The sequence below is a fragment of the Daldinia loculata genome (genome assembly GCF_022478755.1).
Source record: "Daldinia loculata strain CBS 113971 unplaced genomic scaffold F4817scaffold_75, whole genome shotgun sequence".
In the NCBI taxonomy this organism is placed as follows: Eukaryota; Fungi; Ascomycota; class Sordariomycetes; order Xylariales; family Hypoxylaceae; genus Daldinia; species Daldinia loculata.
Window position 1 is genome coordinate 69,134 of NW_026054929.1, and position 23,864 is coordinate 92,997.

The 23,864-nt window shown below is 43.0% G+C and overlaps 10 protein-coding genes across 10 annotated transcripts; 6 read left to right on the top strand and 4 right to left on the bottom strand.

Annotated features, from left to right (window-relative positions):
- Positions 1-213: 213 nt before the first annotated feature.
- Positions 214-4,463, bottom strand: F4817DRAFT_351221 (glycoside hydrolase family 2 protein). Its single transcript, XM_049305041.1, has 7 exons — positions 4,370-4,463; positions 4,143-4,298; positions 3,292-4,041; positions 3,132-3,154; positions 2,535-3,081; positions 2,431-2,482; positions 214-2,379 (listed from the first exon to the last, which is right to left on the bottom strand). The coding sequence occupies exons 3-7, from the start codon at positions 3,952-3,954 to the stop codon at positions 467-469; spliced, it is 3,198 nt and encodes a 1,065-aa protein (XP_049154746.1). The 5' UTR covers positions 3,955-4,041; positions 4,143-4,298; positions 4,370-4,463; the 3' UTR covers positions 214-466.
- On the bottom strand, positions 4,464-6,408 carry F4817DRAFT_351223 (RCC1/BLIP-II). Its single transcript, XM_049305042.1, has one exon. The coding sequence runs from the start codon at positions 6,311-6,313 to the stop codon at positions 4,694-4,696; it is 1,620 nt and encodes a 539-aa protein (XP_049154747.1). The 5' UTR covers positions 6,314-6,408; the 3' UTR covers positions 4,464-4,693.
- Positions 6,409-6,861: 453 nt separating this feature from the next.
- On the bottom strand, positions 6,862-8,380 carry F4817DRAFT_351225 (voltage-dependent anion channel). The gene is made up of 3 exons (XM_049305043.1): positions 8,242-8,380; positions 7,568-8,175; positions 6,862-7,515 (listed from the first exon to the last, which is right to left on the bottom strand). The coding sequence occupies exons 2-3, from the start codon at positions 8,139-8,141 to the stop codon at positions 7,037-7,039; spliced, it is 1,053 nt and encodes a 350-aa protein (XP_049154748.1). The 5' UTR covers positions 8,142-8,175; positions 8,242-8,380; the 3' UTR covers positions 6,862-7,036.
- A 2,539-nt stretch (positions 8,381-10,919) lies between these two features.
- On the top strand, positions 10,920-11,982 carry F4817DRAFT_272740 (uncharacterized protein). Its single transcript, XM_049299444.1, has 2 exons — positions 10,920-11,724; positions 11,779-11,982. Exons 1-2 carry the CDS (start codon positions 11,025-11,027, stop codon positions 11,886-11,888), a joined length of 810 nt encoding a protein of 269 aa, XP_049154749.1. The 5' UTR covers positions 10,920-11,024; the 3' UTR covers positions 11,889-11,982.
- A 381-nt stretch (positions 11,983-12,363) lies between these two features.
- On the top strand, positions 12,364-12,894 carry F4817DRAFT_320209 (uncharacterized protein; the record flags this gene model as incomplete). The annotated part of the gene is made up of 1 exon (XM_049301158.1): positions 12,364-12,894. The coding sequence occupies one exon, from the start codon at positions 12,364-12,366 to the stop codon at positions 12,892-12,894; it is 531 nt and encodes a 176-aa protein (XP_049154750.1).
- Positions 12,895-13,172: 278 nt separating this feature from the next.
- F4817DRAFT_368825 (ankyrin repeat-containing domain protein) lies at positions 13,173-15,496 on the top strand (the record flags this gene model as incomplete). Its single annotated transcript, XM_049307280.1, has 3 exons — positions 13,173-14,757; positions 15,053-15,165; positions 15,224-15,496. 3 exons carry the CDS (start codon positions 13,173-13,175, stop codon positions 15,494-15,496), a joined length of 1,971 nt encoding a protein of 656 aa, XP_049154751.1.
- Positions 15,456-17,478, bottom strand: F4817DRAFT_351231 (EF-hand). Its single transcript, XM_049305044.1, has 8 exons — positions 17,253-17,478; positions 16,884-17,031; positions 16,755-16,797; positions 16,456-16,512; positions 16,379-16,394; positions 16,175-16,303; positions 15,865-16,074; positions 15,456-15,811 (listed from the first exon to the last, which is right to left on the bottom strand). Coding segments are annotated over exons 2-8 (525 nt in total). The 5' UTR covers positions 16,886-17,031; positions 17,253-17,478; the 3' UTR covers positions 15,456-15,743.
- Positions 17,479-18,827: 1,349 nt separating this feature from the next.
- Positions 18,828-19,344, top strand: F4817DRAFT_351235 (uncharacterized protein). Its single transcript, XM_049305045.1, has 2 exons — positions 18,828-18,892; positions 18,967-19,344. The coding sequence occupies exons 1-2, from the start codon at positions 18,832-18,834 to the stop codon at positions 19,269-19,271; spliced, it is 366 nt and encodes a 121-aa protein (XP_049154753.1). The 5' UTR covers positions 18,828-18,831; the 3' UTR covers positions 19,272-19,344.
- Positions 19,345-19,409: 65 nt separating this feature from the next.
- F4817DRAFT_272798 (uncharacterized protein) lies at positions 19,410-20,030 on the top strand. The gene is made up of 2 exons (XM_049299445.1): positions 19,410-19,624; positions 19,685-20,030. Exons 1-2 carry the CDS (start codon positions 19,447-19,449, stop codon positions 19,996-19,998), a joined length of 492 nt encoding a protein of 163 aa, XP_049154754.1. The 5' UTR covers positions 19,410-19,446; the 3' UTR covers positions 19,999-20,030.
- A 591-nt stretch (positions 20,031-20,621) lies between these two features.
- On the top strand, positions 20,622-22,060 carry F4817DRAFT_351237 (carbohydrate esterase family 1 protein). The gene is made up of 3 exons (XM_049305046.1): positions 20,622-20,962; positions 21,016-21,135; positions 21,206-22,060. The coding sequence occupies exons 1-3, from the start codon at positions 20,798-20,800 to the stop codon at positions 21,806-21,808; spliced, it is 888 nt and encodes a 295-aa protein (XP_049154755.1). The 5' UTR covers positions 20,622-20,797; the 3' UTR covers positions 21,809-22,060.
- The last annotated feature ends 1,804 nt before the right edge of the window (positions 22,061-23,864 follow it).

Genomic DNA, 23,864 nt, shown 5'->3' on the forward strand with positions numbered 1-23,864 from the left:
GATGGTGATGTACTAAAATATTTGACGACTTGTCATATAGCTTGCTACTTTAAGGATGGAGAAGAGGGGGCTTTGTTGAATATAATTGCACTGCAACGGTAACGCACAGTTGTGTGGAAGAGCCCGGTGTGCTGCAATATGGGGGCGCTTTTGTGCCTCATATGCATGCATGTCCGCGCTCACCAATCAAACGACGATGTAGGTTAATAGTACTCGGCTTATAACGGAAGGATCAGTGAATGCACCATGGCTGTACTAATTAGATAGATAATTGTATATCGTGTCATGAGGGTTGAGTGAACCCGACATATTTGCCCAGTTTACTCATACACCAAGATATCTATATGCCGAAACTAATAGGTCATCTTTGGTGCAAAGATACTTGTGATGAGTCCTCAATAAGTTAAAGAAATGATACCTTAGGTATTGATTGAATCCGGAGGCCTTAAAAAGTTCTTTAGGTACCTTATGCCAACACTACTTCAAACTCAAAGTCCTCTGCCAATAACGAATATTCATCTCTGGTACTAGGTCCGCATGAGCCGCTTCCCAATCCATGGTGTGCTGCATCCAGTCTAAGGACTACGTTATCCGTCTTCTTCCTCTGTAATTCATAAGGGTGCTTCGCCGCCTCTACGTCTGCGACCCGGTAATGCGACGCATTAAAATCAAACAGCTTCCGCTTCCTTCTAGCATCATTCTGATCCGAAAAGAAAGCCGTGATCGTTTCGCCGCCAGCATGCGTAAACTTTACCCACCGCGTGTCCGTCCTGTTGCCGCCTTCTTGCGGGTACTCGTATTCGGTCCAGAGCTCGGACACCGCGGCAACTTGGTACACGCCTAGGCGCTGTGACAGCTTCTTGTCCCTGTAACTCTCGCCTGGACCGCGTCCGTACCAAGTTACTGCCGGTGCATCTTTATTTCCTTTGGCCCATTCTATCGGTAGTTCCATAGTGAGGCCTATACGCGGTAGCGTACGAGGCAAATTCAACCCTTTCGGTTTGCCCTTCACACGTATGACGAGCACAGCCGATGCGTAAAACGTGTACGTGATGTCTAAATCAATGGACCACGAAAGGACAGGTGGAGCGAATCGCTGCTGCACTCGAACTACGACGGCGTGCCCATCGGCTTCAATATCCCACGTGCAACTACGTGTCTGGCACTTAGCGAGGTGTAAAAGCCTATTTTTCCAGTCGCGCCCATCTTGAGGCGCATCATTATCCGTAGGTGCCCGATAAGCGGTAAACTCCGGGCTCACGGCTAAGAGTTCGGTGTGATTCTTTGTAAAGGATCGTAGTTTTCCATGAACCGGCGAGAAATTCCATGATACAACCGGACTAGAAATCGTCCAAAGAGTCGATGTTTCAGTAATTGTCACTTTATCTGTAGACTGAAGCTGAAGAGGGAGAGGAAGAGCGGGGCTATTGAGTGGGATCTCTTCGAAGGCGATTTCGAATCCGGCTGGGAGGGATGGAGTTGCAGCGCGCTGATAAAAGAATAGTTGCAATATCCCTTCTCCAGTCAAATCAGCGGGTCGAGATGGGAGTGCCAGTTCAGCAGTCTGGCCAGGTTCTATGCCAGATGGAAGTTCGATGCTGCCGGTGTGAGAGGTTGGTCTGCCCTCATCCAAGATCACGTAAATACATCCGAGATGATCAAGAGTAATGAAGTCGTATCGATTTACGACTATGGCTGCCTGCGACGCGTAGCGAACAACTTTGATGGGCTCTATCCCCTTTTTGTATTCAACTAATCCAGGGGTTGGTGTGTGGTCAGAGTGTAACACCCCGTCCATGATGAAGTTGCTATCGTTGGGCTCGTCACCGAAATCCCCACCGTAAGCATAGAACTCATCACTGGATTCCTTATCCCTCGTAAGGAGACCATGGTTCGCCCATTCCCATACAAAGCCGCCTTGAAGCTTCGGATGCTCGTAAAAAGCGTCGATGTACTCCTTAATGTTACCTGGTCCATTACCCATTGCGTGAATGAACTCGCATAGGACAAGGGGCTTGGTCTTAGATTCATCCTTGGCAAACTCAATGATGGTTTCTATCGGCGGGTACATTGTTGAATACATGTCCATAGTCTCAGCGTATATATCGGCCTCATAATGGATAGGTCGGCTGTCATCATATGATTTGATCCAATTATACATAGACTTAAAGTTTCGGCCAAAGAAGGCTTCGTTTCCTAGAGACCAAATGATGACAGAGGGGTGAAGTTGGTCGCGATAAACTAGCTGTTTCGCGCGATCTACATAGGCTTGTTCCCAAGCGGGATTGTCCGTTGTCCATTTAGCTGCGTCCGTCCGGGTGAGAAGCTGCCGCTCGCGGAACGGAAGTGATCTATCGGCAGGAGATAGTGCGGCATCGCCTATATCTATATTAATATGGTTTATAGTTTAGAACGTGGGTATTAACGTACATATTGACTCGAATCCGTGACATTCGAGATCAGCCTCGTCCATTACCCAGAACTGTTCTTGTTAGAGATATAAAGAACATAAAGATATTATGGAGATAACCTACTCCTAGTTCGTCGGCTAAGTCATATAGACGAACATCGCTTGGTTGGTGACAGGTCCGAATGGCATTGACATTATGAGTTTTCATGAGGATAAGGTCCCGCTTCATGAATTCAAATGGAACAGCACGGCCAAGTCTGGGATGATGTTCGTGTCGATTAGCGCCTTTTAGGATAATTCGCCGGCCATTGACTTTGATTAGGCCATCTTTCACTTCTACCTGTCGGAACCCCACGCGATGAGCAACGAAGCTGGTATCATTCAAAGAGATAATAAGGTAATAAAGTATCGGTGTTTCTGCCGTCCATTTCGAAGGATTTTGTATTGGGAGAGAGAACTCGGCGCGTCCCTGAGATACAGCTCTTGTCTCCGTAGTAATGACCTTGCTCTTAGATGGGTCCCAAAGGTCGACTTGGAGCTTACCAGACCCGGTGATATCTATCCGGACTTTTAGATCGGCATTGACGTACTGGTTGTCTAACTTTGTCTGGACGAATAGGTTCTCAACACGCGACTCTGATGGAAAGCCAAGAAGATGAACATCGCGATAGCTTATTACTAGTCAGTTTATCACAGCGCCTGAGGAGGTCATTGAACTTGCATTCCACTCATCCTCCATTGATCCTATGAAGCAAGAAAAGTTAGAAATGTAGGCACTGGCTTGGGGGGAGGACACTTGAAATGAGACGAAACTAAATGAGAGGACATTTCCATTATCCTCGGTTGACTGGACTAAGAGACTTCGTAATAATAGACCTTACCTGATCTTCGATGTAAGTACCATCGCAATATTGATAAACTCGAACTGCGATGGTATTCTCACCCGCCTGATGAACTACGTCTGTGACGTCGAACTCGGTTGGGTTCCGCGACCCCTGATGGTATCCCACTTCTTTTCCGTTCACCCAGACGTGGAAGGCAGAATCTACTCCCTCGAACCTTAGCCTCAGCTGTAAGCCAGCGAGATTCTCGGGGACTGTGAATTTCTTGACGTAGAATCCAGTCTCATTTTCGTCGAGTGGAACATTAGGCGGGTCTACGGGGATAGGGAAATTAACATTGGTGTAGTGAGGTCCTTTTCCATAGCCGTTCAACTGCCACATACTAGGCACTGTTATGTTGTCCCATTCTGCTGTGTTGAAGGTCGGATCCTCGAATCCTCCGGGGCCCTCGAATGGGTTTTCGGCAAGCTTGAATTTCCAAGTCCCCGAGAGGGAGTAAGTGTTGGATTTAGTGCTGTCATAATCCAATGCATCCTGTATCCTGTTATATATGTGGAAATTAGCCCGAGGAGGAAGATTATTCTTATGAATAACGGTGAGATTGTTCCAATCTGGCTGCGATGCTGGGTGAATCTTTCGAGGCATGGTCATTGAAAGGTGATATCTCAGTCTTATTCCTGAGTAAGAGGACCACCATAACATCAATTTAGAATATAAAAAGATTATAGTCCAGTTGGTCTTCTATAACAACTCATCGGATAACCAGCTACTGGGTCTGTACTTAGGTACCTAAGATATTCAGTGTGGCTTCTAGTTGATGCTTTAATCTCGACCAGTGGTGAGGGGAGACGAGCGGGGACTTCGGGGGAAAAGCCGATCTCGCGACTCACTGATAGGAAGCCATTAAACAGCAATGCAAGATTATTATAATAATGGACAATATCTGAATTAGATAGGGGCCGATCAAGGTACAATACCGCCCCGGAGTTGGCAGATTCGGTGCGGGGAACCTTCAACGCGACACGAATCATAAAAACAATCCATACCTAGAGTGACATTCGTTTAGCAAAAGCATTGAAACGTAGGTACATTTATAACGACTTGGTCAACAACATACCTGTGTAAGCCCCGTGAACTAATCGCGCGCTCGGTTGAAGTTCAAACCGAGTTGACATTTGAGAGACCCTTTAAAGAAGGGCCGAACGCGAGAAACCCAAGCAGGGATGTTGTAAAATGAATGTTATGTATGACTACCTAGGTACATATGTGAATAGATTGAGAAGGGGGTATCAATATAGATCCAGAATGATCAAAGGACTTTATGCTCATGCCAAGCATCTCCAGTCCAAGTCCATGATTCAAGCCAACCGCCCATCCTATTTGACCATGATTTAATATACACCGAGGGGTAAATCCATAGAGGTCCCTATATAAACGACTTTTATGCTCTGGAATATACAGCTGTCACGAAACGACCACACTCCACTTGCTGCTCAATACCGACTTTTCTTCCCGAGCCGCCCTCGCCGATCTTAACTGTTGTTCGAGGTGTAATCTGAAACCTGTGTTGTTCGCCCTGCCGTCCTTTCTCTGCGTCACCCTCCCCACCATCTAGGGGTCTGATGTAAGTTGGCAAGGCGGCGTTGTTCCGCTTTCCTGTCCCTAGCTGGTAATGCTCGTTGCCACCCCAGAATACTACATCTGCGCCCCAGTTCGTATCATTATACGAGCTGGTATCAGATGCACCAACTGAAGTAACATTGTTCATCACTGCCGCTACGTGAGTACTGCCAGCGCTTAATCGGGCTAGGCGGATTGGGACGACTGAATCCGTCTTTTCATCCCACTCAAAAAGTCCAGAGAGCGACTTGATCTTGGAAGGGCCGAGTGAAACATGTGTCCATTTACCCGTACCTAAGCTACCCCAAATACCAGAGCCACAAGCCCAAGTATCGGCGGTAACTCGGCCTAGGTCCCTGATAGAATTGGCGTCCTCTTTTGGCCCGGCAACTCGCTTTGCATCCACCGTAAAGAATGAATTTGCACCGCCGGCTGCAATTGACGTCACACGCGGTTGTTGTCCCGAACCGCTGTAAATTTTGGTAAATGGTAAAGGGATTGGAGCATCAATAAAAGGGAACTGGGGTTCCGCTTCGAAACCTAACTGACCAGAAGTATTGTCGCCGAAGACGAAGACGTATCCGTCGTCATTGAGTGCTAAGGAATGGTAGTCACCGGCAGCAATTTTTCCAATTTTAAACCCTTTTAAACTGAGAATTTCATGTGGCTCATCGTAAGGTCCTTTTGGCCGAGTTGACCAAGTTAAGCCTGGTATACCCATTTGTCCTTTAGAGGGAAAATCAGACGTGCTGGAAGCGGCAGAGAAGACGCGCCCCTTAGATGTTAAGAGTAGGGTATGCTCTAGACCACTGGCAATGTCGACAATGCTTTCGCCCCAACTAAGATTCTTAGGCTTAAGCTGTCGATAATTAACTGTTTCCGGGCTGGACCAAAAGGAGAACCAGGACGTCTGGTTTGACTTCTCGCCAGAAGTCTGATCGGCTCCCGCTACAGGTACTGAGTAGACAGTTCCGTTCTTTCCCAAGGCAATAATACGGTCACGCGATATTTCGATCCTGACAAGATCTTTGCCTTTTAGCGTTTCCGCGGGGGTTAGGTTTGCTTTCGAGAAAGCCGTACCCCACTGCACAAGGTCGCCCTTCTCAGTAATAGCCGCCCCAAAATCGCGATCTAGCTTCATGTCTCGTAGGAGCATCCCGTCAAAATATGGTATCCTTCGTGGCGTCTTTATAACGCTGTCGGTTGAATCGGGTGCGGCCACTCGACCTGAGTTAGAACCCCACGCATAAACGCCAGGGTGTTCCCAACTCTTCTTAACTTGGAGATGTTGGCTGCTTATTATATCCCGGTTTTCTTCTTTAGATTCACTAGGCGGTCGGGACTTCTCGTACTCAATGACGGCATGTTGTGGCTTTGGTGTTTCTTTGGTTAAAGACGGATATAGAACAACTGCACTTCCAGCCGTGAGGGCTACCAACATTCCACCCAGAAACTTTCCAGCACTCCAACGCTTGCGCCCGGCGTCATTGCCTTCACTTTCGGTACTAACTAATCTAGCCCATTGGCGAGAGAGAGGGTTTGTGGAATTCGGGTAGCGGTATGAAAGGAATCTCTGGCGCAATGCGATTCGTCGGACGATAGTCATGGTCGAAAAAGAGACTTCGGCTCTGGTCAGTCAGTGGTAGTCGACGTGCGTAGTGCATATAATAGGTCTCCGGTAATATTTCAGATCGCTATCAGCTAGGTCTGGCAAACCATTGTCGATTGACTGCTAGCTAAAGCATGTGCAGGAGGTGGGTTGACGGCGTTGACGGCGTTGATGGTGTTGAGAGAACTCGAGACTTAATCACAAAGTGGAGAAATACGAAGTATATAGAAATGATGAGGTCATCCAATCAAAGCTCACGTAAAATAATACATCATGCGCGAACCGGGGAAGACGTTGCCCCACTTCATGTCGGCAGCTAATGTCTGCATAATGCGAGTTAGATTGATAAAAGGTGCAGCTATGCGCTATATAAGATAAGTGATGCATGAGTGTATACCCTTATAACCCGTATTATGATTTTATGCCTCCGAGTCTAAATCTCTTCACCTTTTCTCCGTTAGTTATCTTCTTCTAATGTTCAACTTGCAATCTAACAACTTCTCCAATATTCTTGACGGTCCATGTTTACATTAAAGGAGGTGCCAATCACCCCCCTTAGTTGTCCGTAGTGTCCAATACATCCTCGTCGCGACCTGGATACATGATATCCTGAATGATAACAGCTCGGACTAGATTGTAAAACACAAAGCAATATGTAACGAGTAGGCAGATAGACATCCCTGTCGCAAACCAGCGGATTCCTTCATGCTGGAGCTCATTCCCGATAGAAATTGTAGCCAGGATGAAGCCTGTATTTGGAAAGGCCATCGCCCACCAATTAAGGTGGAAATATTGAGGCGGCGACATGATGACGGACACTACAGCAATCCCAAACCACCATAGGGAGAGCGCCCATAGAAATATAGCACCCACGACTGCTATAGGCCTAATTATTTTCATGTCAAGCACCATACCCACGTTAATATCCAGGTTATCAGGTAGACCATTTGCCATACCGATAATTGCCAGGGCTGTAAATGCCGGTGGGCCAACGTTCATGAATAAACCTGCTCGGTGTTCGCGGTTTGGCATGCCTGAAGTGCTTTAGCTGATAGTCTCTTAGATGAACTGATATATCAAGCTTACCTCGTGACATTAAACGTCCTACCATATGAGCGTACATCATAAACGCCACAGACAAACCCAAGCCCTGACACGTCAACCCAACCACGATGATTGGAATTGCATTCATCTGAGGTTGAGTTTCCGCAATAACTGATGCGATTGTGCCTGAGAGCATGATGGGAAATATCGGTAAGATCCAAGTTGGCATCATAGTCTGGAGACCGAGCTGGTGAGTTCTAAATACGTAGGAATATTGTGCTATCGCGACGAACAGCGAAGCTGCCACGTATCCCCAAAACAGAACCGAGATGAACCATACTGCAGATGTGGTTGCTTCGGGAATAGCGTAGCGTTGAGTACCTGTGATAATAGTCGCTAGAGCGAGAAAAGCCGTCGGCACGAAAAATGCCTCTCGGGAATGGGTGATAGACGTCTTGAAGGTACCTTTATGTAGAACAAATCTCATGGTCATAGCGGCGACTATACCAGCAAATATAACGAGGTTCGTGATATATACAACGAATCCGATTTGTCGAAGCCCGGGGAATTGGTGAGGTTGGGCGTAAATCAAGAGTGCTAAACCTCCGGTGCTCATAGACAAAGTAAACCAGGCCCAAGTGAAGTGAGCTCTAAGTTACTCAACAATTAGTAAACTATGTTAATATTGATATCCGGACTACTGGTTATTTTCTTACAGCCTTTGAGAAAGCTTGAATCTCGGGCGATTCGGATCGTATATATCGATGCCGCCGAGGTCAACCTCCGTCTTCTCGATATCATGACCTTCCTTGCCATCGTGTATGGAAGCGTCTGGGGAGTTTACCCGAGTCCCGCTCGTGCTGAGGCTTATGTCTTTCTCGTCCACTTCATATTTGGCGCCTGGCCCTGGTGTGGGCTTCTCAAGTGATTTGGCAAACAATGGTGGATCATGTGTAAGAAAAGGGGTATTTTTATCTGAGGATAGAGCGATGCTTTTGTCCATAGCTCCGAGTAACGCCAGTAACACAACGCAATGCGGCTACAAAATCAAATCGAACGCAGGGATAGGCTTAGAACAGAGCGGAATAGAAGAACGATGGCTTGGTGTTTATATAGATTCTAGGAATTAGTTCTTTCGATATGCCCTACACTCTAATAGAATACTATTCGTCCTTGTGAGTTGGCAATAATTCTAGATTATGGGGCGAATCATCTACCTAAGGAAATGAAACAGCTCTGAACTAAAACTGTTGGATGCCAAGAATCCCAAATCCAGGACCGAGACCCCAAACTTGAAGATCAAAGGAGGCGATGATACATCACATTACAATGACGCGCCCCTAGCGTGTATACCTTCCTTAAAACAGTAGGGTCTATCTCTATACCAAGGCTAAAAGCGACCTAGGTGCGTAAGAGACCCACGATGGCCAAGATACACTGCCGTCTAAGACACGTACGACGTGACAAATTCAAGGCGAAAGAGGCTAATTCGGAGCCAATTGTCCTTGGGGGTCTAGAGCCGATGAGGTTGAGTATAGGCATATCTATTATGGAGAACTAATCTGTTAACGCACTACCACAGACTACGTGATTGATACGCACGCTGATGTAAATATTACGAGACCAGTCATGCTGGTGATGTTTATATTATAGACTAAGCACTATTCGTTTGACATAAACTAACAGTTTGGCGACTTTCTTAATTAGACCAAGAATCGCTTCTTTGGACCAGGGTATTAGATGAAAAGCTCAACATATCGAAGCTCAAAACGCCAGGAAGTAGTATGTGAAGGGAATTTGAGTTATTTCGTGTTGGTCTAGAGTAGCTCGTTGTCGATCAGGCTCGTTTTGATGGGTGGAAGAATATTGAATATCTTTCTGTCCAGAGGGTATAGTGGTATAAGGTAGGTAGTTAAGGTCTACTTCTATTTGCTAGAATGTGGCTCAACATGTTACTATATGTGACTCGTGCTGAATCCCCAAGCCTCCTTACGAATTCGAAGTCTTGGCTCTCTCGGTGACGCTCTTGGGACTACGGTAGACACCATAGGTAATTCCGTTGGGGCACGATATCGGACCAATGATGTACAATAGAACAGGTACATACTGGTTAGGAAGGTTAGGAATCTTACCTCTAGTCTCTAGATAGGACTCTACATTAGCCTATCCTTTAGACTCTATGTTTGTGTAGCAAGCTAGAAATCTAGATTGATAGCTTCGAAATACCACTATGACTAGGGGAATTAGATACTACGGTATATATGATGGTGCTATAATAAAGCTTTAGAATATACTTGACAAGTTATTGAAAGCCAAGTGAGAAGCTTCACTGGAAGAGACTATAAATTGGCTTTGGCAAAATTCGGTATGAACTTTTTGCCGTAGCACATATCCTCTCAATTGTTGCCCCTGCGGTATTTTCGAGGGGTCGATTTGGATTTTGGAGATTGCTTCTTTACCCCAAAAATAAGTGCTATAAGACAGATTTACCGTAGAACCAAAACAAAAGGTTCGCCACTCCAATTGATTCGAGTATAGATCTGGTAGGTAGGAGCACGCAAGGAGCACGCAAGATATCGCAGACTTTGTAGCTGCTATTTGCGGCGGCCGAAATTCGCATCGTATCTAAGACGTTAAGCTTTTCGGACCGTGCCTGGTGGATATTGTCTTGCCAATCATTAACACGATAAGCCTTATGCCTAGAGATTTTATGCAGGGACTTCGATGCGGCCAAGGGATATTGTATAAATTAGGAAGCTTGATCGAGATCAATATACCCCTAATCCGTATTGGGTTGCAAACTGCCGCTTGGGTTCTCTACAATGCTAGGTGCTACAATCAGCATCAACCCAGTGTGTTGGGGAGCATTACTGTATATGCACTTCTGGGCAGGGATCGTCTATTGGTCCTTAGTAAGTTGTATGCAGCACTGCGTCGTTGTTGATGGTAAGCCTTTGCCAACCTCCGGAAGTGTACCCTCGTCCGCGAAATGGTCGGGCATAAGGTAAGTTACATCTTGTAAGCTGTCAAATATCTCCGTCGGGGTCACACTAGTAATATAAATGTTACCTATAGGCGCGATTGGAGATAGAACATATCCCGCACCAATCAGATGGCCAGCCTTGCTGCCCTCTCTCAGCTCTTCTTCACTTACTAACTTTAGACGCCCTTACAGAATTCATGTCTCTTCTTACTATGTCATCGGATTTCTGTCCAATACAATTCGCTTTCGAGATTCTCAAAAATTGACGTGATAGATGCGTTCCTGGTGGGCCAGCAACATAGCTACTCGCATGACTACGTGAAGAGTTCTAGAAGCCATTGACAGGTCGACATGGAGTTATGAATAATGTCCGTCATGCCGGAGTCAAGAGTTCGAAAAGTGTGTATATATAGACCATCAAGGTCATCGTTTCTTGAATTAGATAGATCATCAGCCCAGTAACAACTAGTAACAGGTCGATCCGGTAACAAACTCGCCTTCGTATCAACCACCAATATGCAATTCACTCAGAACGTTCTCTTACTTCTCACCAGCTTAGCTGGCCTTGGCGCCTCAGCCCCCTTTTACCCATACCCACCACCATTCAGGCCACGTGGTATCCCCGTTCTAGGAAACGTTCCTTACCCAAACACCACGATAGCGGGACTTACCGTCATTGACACGCCTATCGTCCGTCTTGCAAGGGAATTCGCTCGTAACCACAGCGATGACGCTACCTACAAGCACCAGGTTCGCGCCTGGCTCTTTGGATCTCAAATCATTGCCAATAACGAGACGCTTCTGAACAGCGTCGACATTGAAGTGCAAGCCGTGGCTGCTATTCTACATGATCTTGGCTGGGACCAAACCCCAAACTCTCCAGTCACCTCTCTAGACAAGCGATTTGAGGTTGACGGAGCCATCGCTTCGACAGAGTTCCTCAAGAAGTACGGAGGTGAGAACTGGGACCATCGCCGTATCCAGCTGGTATTCGACGCCATTGCATTGCACACGACCCGCACGATCGCATACTACAAGGAGCCCGAGGTATATGTGACTAGTCAGGGCATTGCCATAGACTACAACGGCCCAGAGCGGGGTGTCACCAACCAGACGTGGCAGAACATCGTTACCGAATACCCCAACTTCGATTTGATTCAGGCTACCAACGAAACCTTCACATTCATCTGTGCTAAGAAGCCAGATGTCACTTGGGGTAAGACTTATCCAACGGGCGAATTTGATATCAGTGCTAACTATGCCTACCTAGACACCCAGCTGCAGCCGTGGGGTGACCGATACGTGCCTGGCTACAAGGAGAACCAGAACTTGAGAATTGACGGCATCTTCACGTACCTCCAAAAGATCCAGAAGAAGTAAGGCAGGGGTATCACCTAGAAAATTTCTGGTGCTGGTGTTATGGGTGTTCTGAGTGGTGAGCAGGGTTACAGGTGAAGTAGATGACGCCTTATGAAGCTTCGGTACAGTCGTTTACCTAAAGGGAATCGGTTGGATGAGTGGTTAGACCAAAGCTTTCCCTTTAAATTCTAATACTAGCTTATTATTCCCTATTCTATTGATTTATTGTTCTTTCCTCGCCTAATGACTTTGTCTTTCTGTCCCTTTATATCGGTGACCAATGGATCCTGATTTTGATGTATATGCTTAACGTAGAATCTAATGGAGCACATATACCTAGGTGGCATTTGGCGATCTAGGCTAAACGGCTATGACATTTCTTACACTTTACTTCACATTTGATCGTCAAGATATAAGGCGAAATCGGTTGTCCCAGATGCTCTTTACATTTCTGGCGCAGATTGTCTGCCATCACCCAAGTCCGAGAGCTTCAGTAATGACTTTCTTAAAGTTTCTGGACACTGAACGAGCCTGGACCGAAAGTGACCTTATATATTGGTTCGAACAGGCTCTATGGAGATTCGATGGCATTCGTATTGTCATCAACAACTTTGATGAGTGCGATGCGAACTCGCGGAAAACGTTTATTCAATATCTCTCCCGTGTTGTGGTTAGTAACGAAAAGTCATGGAAAGTATTTGTTACTAGTCGAGCCGATAATCTAAGTGATGAGTTATTAGACTGGCGAAGCCTCGATCTTAGTTTAGCGTCTACCTCTGATGATTTTCAACTCGATTCATCACAGGACACAAAAAAGAAGCAGCAGCAAAGTGAGGATCTACCCCAATCATACGACTTCGATCATATTTCGTGGGAAATTCCTGCATGGTTCGATGGTATTGATTTCCTAGCACGTTCGGTAATCCAAGAGCAATTGGTGCGGAGAATAGCGTTGAATAGGAACGCTGCGCCGGAAGATTTTCTCAGGCCAATAGATGACATAACGGCCAATACTCCTCCGAATTGATTATAGATCGTATACTCCGAAACATTTCCAATCAGCCGTTGCTACGACTAATACTGTCCTGGATTCTCTACTCAACCAAGCCATTGTCTATCTGGGAACTCGCCACGGTAGTATTTATCAGTCGTGAACAGGGTGGAGGATCTACCAGTCTACCCAAAAAGACAGACATAGGAGTGATCTTCCCAGACTACCATAGCTGGCTTGCTTGGCTGGCCGGTATTATCAGAATTGATAATAATGAAATTCATCCGTCTAACCTTCGCATAAGAGACATATTCATGACACCCAAAGCAAAAGAAGGACCAACCTGTATCTGGCCTGAGATTGCCGCCGACGCTCATCATCATATTGCTACTACTTGTCTAGCTTACCTCTCACGACCTGGTGTTCAAGAGCGATACGTCGAGTTTATCGAAAGACATGCGGAAAATGACCCATCTATCATAATGTTAGATGATTCTCATGATTTATTTTCCTATGCGGTTCAATACTGGTTTCATCACTATATGCAAATCCAAGATCGTTTGGAAAAGATCGGAAAGTTGAATCGACTCTTCCAAGAAGTTGGATTGGGGCATTGGCCAGAGGCTTTCTGGATTTTCACACATCCTATCACTGTGAGTGACAATTGCTGGAAAACCCCCTTTCCACCCCTTGCTAGTCTTGGGTGCCTGGAGGTTGGGCCAGAAAGTGACGAAGACTTGGAAGCGGGGATACTTGAAGCAGCTCTCAACGGCCGCGTGGAAGTGGTTCGAAAGCTCGTCAGGTCGAAAACGTGGAACCAAGATACTATCTTGCGTTTTATCGAAGCAGCAGGCCCAAGTGGTCAAGAGCAGCTGGTAATTGACCTTATTAATTACCTCCAACTCAATTCTTATGATACTATTAGCGAATGGGGTCCGCCATTATTGTATAGAGCAGCGAGATTGAACTTTGTTCAACTTGCGGAAACTTTGGTATCAAAGGGGTGTCCAATCGACTGCAATAACCCGCTTACAGGCGACTCTTCGATGAACCTTCTACGGGTTGCATCATCATATGGGCACCTCAAAATAGCCAGAGTTTTAGTGACGCACGGAGCTGACATCAAGTCTGGCTCTTTCAATGGGAATTCATTGACGTCGGCCATTTTAGGAGGCCATGTCGAAGTAATAGAATTTCTTGCCAAAGAAAATAAGGATATTTTAGAGCATAGCATTTACGATGGTGGCACTCCTAGGCCATCTCCTTTGTGCTTTTCTTGCGAATGGGGATGTCCGACAGTGGTACAAAAGCTCCTCGAACTCGGAACGGATCCAAATAAACCGGACCCTGGTGGCATGAAGCCGATTGAAATAGCGGCAAGGCACAGAAATAAGAGGTGTGTCGAGGCATTTCTAAATCATGGTGTTGATCCCGATACTCCAAGCGGAATAGGAAATGGTACATCTATGCATCATGCTGTCGCCAATGGGAATGTGCAGATATGCCAATTACTACTGGAACGCGGCGCCGATCCTAATAACCCGCTTCTTAAGTCACCGCTTTTACATGGCGTAGTAAATCGAACTTTACCTCTTACAACCGAACAGCGGATCGACCTAACAAGGCTTCTGGTTAAACATAACGTGAATATCAACGCTATAGATGAGCAGAAAGCCACCCCATTACTTATCGCAATCAGAAATCAGTTTAAAGACCTTGCTAGGTGTCTCCTAGAGTATGGGCCCGACGTCAATTTCGCAGATGTTGATGGAAGAACGCCAATATACGAGGCAGTACGGAATCAAGACGAAGGTCTAGTGATATTATTACTCGAGAGAGGCGCAGATGTGAACGTCCAAACAACCCAAGGCCTAATTCCTCTCCACGTTGCCTCTTCAAGTACGCCGATTACTCAGCTTCTGGTAGAATCCTCAAGTAGATGTGGACCAAAGGGACATAGACGGGTGGACACCTCTCTGTTGGGTCGCCAAGGGGGGAGGACGTTTGCAATTTTAGGACGACGCCAATGATGCCGAGGATACCATTGGGGTAACTAGGGCACTGTTAGAGCAACACGCTGATCGATCTATTCAGTGCCCGGTTGGCAATGAACTCTGAACTCCGCTTGAAATCGCCTCCTATTTCGGGGCCGATCCTGGAGTTATTGACCTCTTGAAAAATGGACTTGAAAAAGAAGATCAGGGGCAGGTAGCCGAGGATATTCCAACACCAACCGAAGAGAACCAGCCGGTGCTCCCAAGAGCGGCTCATGTACACGATGCTGCTTGGTGCGACAGTTGCTTTCTAGTACGTATCCCCGCACTCAAAATACAATACAATGAACAGACCAACTAATAACCTCTAGAAAGCTAAGGGTTTGTGTTACGCATGCAAGACTTGCTTCAGTTACATGCTCTGTCAGAAATGCTATATCCATTTGGATATTGTCCATGAGTATAAACACGACCATGAATTCGAGGAAAGGGGACCAGAATATGACGCAATGTCAGAATCTAACGCAGACGAGGACGATCAATCAGAGACCTCGTCAGTCACTGAATCAACCATTGATAACAGCGAAGAAAGTTCGGAAGATACCAAAGAAGAGGAGGCAGATGGTTCAAGTGAAGAGGATTAAACTAGTCTGGTTAAGTAAAGTTTTCCGTTAGTAGTGTCGGTGGGTTCGGCCTTGTGTTTCCAATGATCTATATCTTCACAGAGGCTATGATGGAGTAGAATTAGATATAGGAGTCTTGCCGGATACGTAGATTTTCTTCCTTCTACAGGTGCAGTGATAACAATGCCACCGAAGGATAAGCTTCGGGTCATCAATACCATATATCAAATCATCACTTTTAGCCATCTGTGGCATTATATCAAGCCCATCACTGATACCCATTCACGATCTCATCCACCAGACTCCTATTCTTCATGAAATTTTCAAACTCTTGGACTGGATATCGGTTAGCCGAGACATGTTTACAGTTAAATGCAGACCAAACTCACAAGTGATTTTGCCTTCTCCATCTACGTTATTGATTATTTGATCAATTTCAACGTCGCCGATAGCCTCTCCTAATCCCGCTACGAGTTGCCGGAATTGGCTTTGTGTAATTGAGCTCTTGAGGGAGGGCTCAAATTGCTTCCATGCTTTAGCATAGTCGACCTTTTCGTCTACTGGGGGGTACGTCTGGCCTGTCATCATCGTGATGAACTCTATTGCGTATCAGCTTTCCGAATACGACTTGCTCATCTTCCTTTCGTATTTGTGTTTCCCAGGCGATATTAGAATAAAATACCGGGTAATGAAACTTACCATTGAAGTTGATAGTTCCATCACCGTCGAGATCAACCTCTCTGATGATTTGCTGCACTTCATCTGCCGTTGGCTGCTTTCCGGGACTCTGAGACATTACTTTCGCAAATTCTTCCACACTTATGTTGCCTAGTAATAGTTAGAAGACAGCAGTCAATACTCAATGGCCAGAATTCATCATTCTGATGAGCTCTCAGTACTGACCGCCCTTGTCTGTGTCCTAGAACGAAGTCAGATTAAAACCAAAACATCTTTCATTTCTCGTAAGGCCCTATACTCACATAGGAGTCAAAGAGCTCTTTGAAGACTTGAATTTCATCCGGTGACAGTTGTCGAGCCTACTCGTCGAGTTAGCGGGGTTTCGCTAAGCGCTTCTTTAATAATCAAAAATAAAAAGTTTACCATGTTGGATTTCTGAGTTGGATCTTTAACAGATAAGGTACCCAGTTAGGTAAAGTAAAGTCTAAGATATAGTCGATATAGTCGTGATAATTCGGTGATCGTCAAAGGCAAATGATTTGACAATGGGAAGGAGGCTCACGGCGGGCATGTATAAAATTTAAGGAAATCGGCAACGCACAGATAGTAATGATTTGGATGAAACAAACTCCTGTTCGAAATACCTGCCAACCGCATGATCAGCACAAGGGTGGCACGGTCCGTAATATATTCCATATCCCAGCTATTTGGGTATAGCAGATCCACTCACATTTCCAAGTAGGATTTCTGATGAGGGGTATGTACCTTTTTAACGTGAAAGATTAATTCAACGTCCTCGCGCCACGATAGTAATTCAATCTACAATTGTCGTAAGGCTGGGGACAATATGACGAGGTATCGATAGAGTTGTTTGAGTTCTATGAAGATAGTTAGAACGACATAGTATTTACGATGAACTTTAAATAACTAATGTGATAAAAGCAAATTTTACTATCCCATAGTACCTATATATTACCAGTAAGTCATTCCTATCTCGGTAACACTCAAATATTTCGTATCCCCATTTTAATTATAACAGCGCTATCTAAGGTGGCTGGGGAATAAGAAGAGTTAAAACAAAAGATGCGAGTTAACTAACCCAGAACATACCGGGAAAGGCCCAACCTAAATAGGTAGCCATAGGTAAACGACTGTCAATAGGGTTGATAATAAATGAGAGGCCGCAATTTGCTTTCCAAGAAGTTCTAGAAGTAACCTGGAGAAGTATGAATGTTGCCTAGAGGGGCTAATGTAATTAGCTGAAGACATAATGGATTTCGAGTATCATTAGAAATATAAAAGCCATCGATCCCAAGACATTGCCTAAGTAATTTGGCTATAAGTCGCAACCCCGTTACTGGGGCCCCCCCAGTGGGGGCCACCTGATTTATATGTAAAATTAACAAAATCGCATATTCATAATTAATTTAAGAAAATAGCTAAAAATATGCAATCTTAGTTTTTTATTCATTTACTATAATATTACTTAATTTGGATTTTTTTCAATTTTATATTTTAACGTTCTTATGGTGAAATAGTAAAAAGTGATAATTTTAGGTGTTTTTTTCGTTAAAAAAGTTCTAAAATGTATGGGACTTTTAAATCCAACACTTTAAAACTACTATAAAAGCTAATAATTTTATAAATAAAATAGCTATTAACCTTTTTTTAAATATATGTTATAATTTAAAAAAACCTTTATTTATTAATAAAAAAAGGGAATTTTTAGCAACAATATTCGTAAAGTTATAAGCTTTAACAGTTTTATATACATATTTATATGTATAACTGTTAACGAAACCATTTTTATTAATTCAACCACAAATATTGGACGGATATTTTTTGCAATTTTTATACGAAGTAAAGACTTTAGAATGTACTTAGAAATAAAAACTTTATATTTTTATCTATTTTTTTGGATTAATTACGAATATGCGATTTTGCTGATTTCCCATATAAAATGGGTGGTCCCCACTGGGGGGGCCCCAGTAACGGGGTTGCGACTTATAAAATCGAGTATCATGTATCTAGTGTTGAAATTCCAATAACACATTCTTGTGTGAGAATACTAAGTATTCCACTATATTTTTCCGTGATACGTCGATTGTGTAAAATGGTAGCCAGATTGTATTTAATTATAGCCGCAGGGAGAAGCACGAATGTAAGTGATCTTCTAAAATATATCTTGGAGTTTTCACATCGTGTTTTGTACCATGACAATTGATACGGTATAGACTCGTATATCATAGGCACCTCTTACCATGTCTCGTAGAATTTCTCACGTAGTACAGTATATACCCCCGAATAAGCCCAGCATGTTTTCTTGTTGGTAACACTGCATGATGCAAATCTGTAAATACTCTGACCAGCTATATTACTTCTCGGATATAGTGCTTCAACCATCTTAAGGTAGCCAATAAAATGGCAGATTAGTAAATAATCCATTACTTACACTATAATTGGTGTAACCACTCGTTTTCCGTCAGCTAGCGAAACACCATTATCAACCCGTTCTCGCCTGCAGTACAACTACAAAAGGGGGCGATCACCTCTGGGGACCAATTGAAATCAGATACGAATATTGGGGGAAAGTCTTGGTTAAAAGCCTGCCTTTACCGCCAGGCCTACATTGTGCAAGGTCTTTGCTATTCATACTCAAATTACCAGGCATCATGCGAATGTTAAACCGAGTAATTGCTAGGGAAGAAACACTCCCAGCGGTCTGTTATAGCAATTGTAGTAAGTATCTATCTACTACCCAACCTGTCTAGGATATATTTTCTAAGAGAGGTCGCTCACGCAAAAAATTACAGACAATGCAGTCATTGAAGCACAAAAGGTTGGCAAATCGGGATCGCTATGTGTACCCGACTCCGCCTTTATGGTATACCGCGATGCGTGTAAGAATTGCATTGAAGGTAATGGAGGGAATTGGACGTCGACGAATGAAGGGGACGCGGGAAACGCCATGGACCAGTGGCTCCATTATTGTGATACGAAACCTTTAGGTTCTATTACGCCTGCAGGAGGATCAAATTCGACAAGCTCCAAGTCTATACCATATGAAATTGTGACGACGACGTTACCAGGGTATGTGTTAGAAACTCATATCCTCTGAAAGTATCCAATATAAGTCCCCAAACCCAGTAGCTGGGGGGGGAATTTGCGCTAATCTCATTTTTAGTATGTATCTGGTTCTCTTCTGGCCCAGTATCTTGATGTAAATACGCAATTATAACCAATTCTCTGCCGTTAACTTTGATATAGGCACGGCAATTATTGGGGGAGTCACAATGACCTGGTTATTTCAAACAGCCATCACTCTATATTCGCAAATTCCGGCCACTGCGGTCGTCGAGATTCCGAAGACAGTCAACGGGGAGCTAACGACTTTCACCTTCACAACAACATATCGACAGATTACAACTAATTTAGAGTTGCCGACAAGTATTGGGGACCAGACTACTAGTGGTAGGGAATTGCTTTCAAATTAATCTCACATAGTGTAACTCCTCTGCTGATTCTTTATAGCGATTGGTATTTCACCGCCACCCACGTTTAGCTCTGAACCGGCCACACCAGCTAGTCGTGCCTGGATCGCTGGGACTGTTGTAGGCGCTTGCTCTGGAGTGTTTGTTATCATAATGAGTGCGTTTTTATTATGGCGTCGCAGGCAAAGAAGAGTTAAAGCGCAATCCAAAATAGAGTTGCATGGGAACTCAGCAGTGAAGATAGAGTTGGACGCCCCTAGTCACCCACAAGAGCTTGATGTAACCGGCTCGGAGGCGACGTATAGTGGAATAGATCGTCCCAGCGAACCACAGGAGCTACCTGCAAACGGATGACGTACGAAGCAAGCATCTTTCAACGAAGACAGCAAGTTATATAATTGATGATTAATCACTTTTATATCTCAAGGCATATATACGGGGGTATAGTATGAATTTAGCTATCTTATGCCTTGGATTTTACCAAAATGAGGTTAATAATACATAATCAACTTTTTCGCTCCTGTTTACTATCCTGTCGAACACGAAAAACGACGCCGTAATCGCTGACTAGCTTATGAGCCTGTGCGTTGTCCAAGATGAAAGGAGTGTCAAAGGTATAAGGTAAAGAAACAACTAAGAATAGAGTCACGATAGAAAGAGCCTAAACTTTTGTCTAGAACCTAGGTGCTGTTGGGACATGCCACAGTCACAATTGCGGAGGCTAGAGAGGCGTAACTCCAACTATAATCCTTGCGAATGATATATCGCGTCTGCGTAGAGAGACACGGCTTCTTGGGCCGGCATTTAAATAGAGTGACTCTTTAAATAAACTATGATGGAACCGTGCGCGGGGAACCAAGATTGATATGAATTTACACGCCCCGAATCCTCTATGACATCGGGTTACATTAAGCTCTTGGCTTCCCCTGCATGGCACGCCCAATTAGCCGACTCTAAACTTCGAGTCTGTCAAGCGGATAAGGTTGAGTTTTGATAGCCATCAAAGTATCTTACCTTTTAGTGTTAAGAGATCCCAAGTCTATAAATACATAAGGATCAGCGAGACCCCAGGTTTTGTTTGGACTTGTAGAACATCTTCCAAACTTCTCTCTGAAATCAGATCTAGTTAAACACTTTCTAAAGTCCAGCCACCATGCGCGGTTTCACTCTCACAGGCACAGTAGCCTGGCTACTCTCATTTTCGACTTCATATGCGAAGTGGATACAAATTTCTGATTGGGGCGAGAACCCGACACATCTGGACATGCATGCATACATTCCCAGAAATTTGCAGAGTTCGCCCGCCGTCCTTCTTGCCGTAAGACCTGACTATTTCTGGGACCTAAGAAAAAAAGCTAACAAGATATACAGCTACACTATTGTGGCGGATCGGGGGCTCTGTATCATAAAATGGCGAACTTTGACGCTTATGCTGAGGCAAAGGGGTTTATTGTAGTTTACCCATCCACCAGAATGGACGACAACTGCTGGGTGAGTTTGATGGCGGCATTATAGTCAAGTTAACTTGAAGGAGATATTTGCTAACTTAATGGTATCACAGGACGTTGCCTCGAATAAGTCTCTCACAGTAGATGGAGGAGGTGACAGCACTGGTCTGGCAAACATGATGAGGTACTTCATCGAAGCGTATAACGCAGACCCGATGAGAATCTATGTTCAAGGCACGTCTTCTGGCTGTATGATGACGAACGTGCTCCTGGCCACTTATCCGGACTTATTCATGGCCGGATCTTGCTATTCTGGTGTCCCAGCAGGCTGCCTGGCGGGCTCACCCGGATCGAGCCCGCAGAGTGCTGATTCCAAATGCGCCAACGGCCAGAATATTAAGACGGGCGAGGAATGGGCAAAGATAGTCCGAGCTATGAACCCAAGATGGACCGGAGGATATCCCCGCCTGCAAACTTTCCATGGTACCGCGGATGAGTTTGTCAGTTATAAAAACTTTGGAGAACAGCTGAAGCAGTGGTCGGCTATCCAGGGTGTCGAGCTCACTCAGAATATTACGGATAGGCCACAGGGAGGCTATACTCAAATGCTATATGGAGATGGTGGTTACTTGGTTGGGATTTCTGCTCACGACGTTGGCCATGTGGTTCCTGTGAACCTAGATGCCGACATAAGGTGGTTTAATCTAGGAGTTTGATCTAGATTCACGGCAAACTGGGATGGTTTTCATTTTCTGTTGGGATCAGGTCATGAACTACCTTGAGCAAGGCCCCTCTCTTGGTCTACCGATGGTAGGAGCTGATTTATATCTCCGACGGGCTGTATTAGGATAAGTTTTGCGGTATGATAAATTATTTCATTTAAAGATCAAAGCGTGGTTTTCTAGATTTGTTGATTTGAGTGTAGTTATGGTGGACCATTAGTGCAACTGTGCCAAAATTAATAAAATAGGTTAGAATTTTCCAAAAAAGATAATATAACAAAGAACGTTAAGTATATAATACATTATGCGAGGTATATATAAAATAAAATCCGGGCTACTTTTTCCATTAAAATCTAGATTTAACCAATTAAATTAAATTGTTAATTTAATGTTTAATTATTTTATATATTTACGTATTAATAATATATTTAAATAACTTTATAAAAACAATAATTTAAACGTTATAATTGGTATTATTTTATAACTTTAATTAATGTAAAAATAATGGATTAAAATGTATATTTATATAATATATATTAAGTATTATATTATTATTAAAATATTTAAAATTTGTTTAAAATGACTTTATTAAAGTGCTTTTAAAAGGTATCACGTGTTTACTTTTTTAAACAAACGTTATTTAATTTTATTATAACATAATAATTAAAAAACTAATTTAAATACAATTTAAATTATTGTTTTTACATTAATTAAAACTTTAAAATAATATTAATTATAACGTTTAAATTATTATTTTTATAAAGTTATTTAAATATGTTATTTATATATAAATATATAAAGTAATTAAATATTAAATTAACAATTTAATTTAATTAATTAATCTTTTAAATCTTTTAAAAAAATAACCCGTATAATTACATTTATAACTTTTTTAATATTTTTATTAATATTAAGTTAAATAATATATAACTTAAACCATAATTTTTATTATTTATTAATTAAAATATTAATATTTTTTAAAAAAAATTTAAATAAATATTTGTAAAATTATTATATTATTAAGTTTAAAAGGGGTTTATATTACTTTATAAATTATATATATAAGGTAAATAATCGAGTTTACACTATACCTTTAACGTTATTATTACTTTATTAAACATAATGCCACCAATTTTCTTGATTTTAACACAGTTATACTAATGGTCCACCATAATAATCGCTTATTTGCGCACGGATAAAAGAGAATTACTAAAAGTAAAAAATGACTTTAAAAGTTTAATGCGCACGCCACAATTCCTTGCTAACGTTTTACGTAACCTTGTATGGTGGACGGTTAAGACATTTGTGCTAAAATCAAGAAAATAGGCCAAGGCTTTCCAAAAAGGGTAATATAGTAAGCAACGCTAAGGGCACAGTATATTATGCGGGGTAAATACAAGGTAAAATATAAGGTTTTTGATAATTATATTAATATACTTACTTATAATATAATATATACTCGAATAACTTTACGAATATAGCGTTTTAAGTATTATGATTAGTTTTATTTTATAGCTTGAATTAATGCGAAAACAATGGTCCAAATTGCATGGCTATCCGGTAGGTATTAAATATTTTATTTATTGTTGAAATATTTGGGGCCTTTTAGAAAGACCTTTCCGAGGTGCCCTCGAAGGGTATCACGTGCTAGCCTTTCCGGGGAAACTTCATTTATATATAACATATTAACAACAAGTCTGATTTAGATGCAACTTGGATTTTTATTTTCGCATCAATTCAGACTATAAAATGATACTAATTATATGACTTAAATTGCTATATTGGTAAAGTTATTCGAATGTGTAATGTATTGTGTTTACGTGGGTGTACGTACATATAAGGCAAGTGAAGATTAAATTGACAATTAAATCTTTTAATTTGATTGGTTGATGTTAAAGATTAGTAAGAAAGGGTTGCCCGTATATTATTACATAATTATACAGCGTTTTAAATATCTTTCCCAATATTAGGTCAAATTACCTGCGGTTTAAACTGTAATTTTTGTTATTTTTTAATTAAAATATTATCATTTTTAAAAAAAAAATTGGAT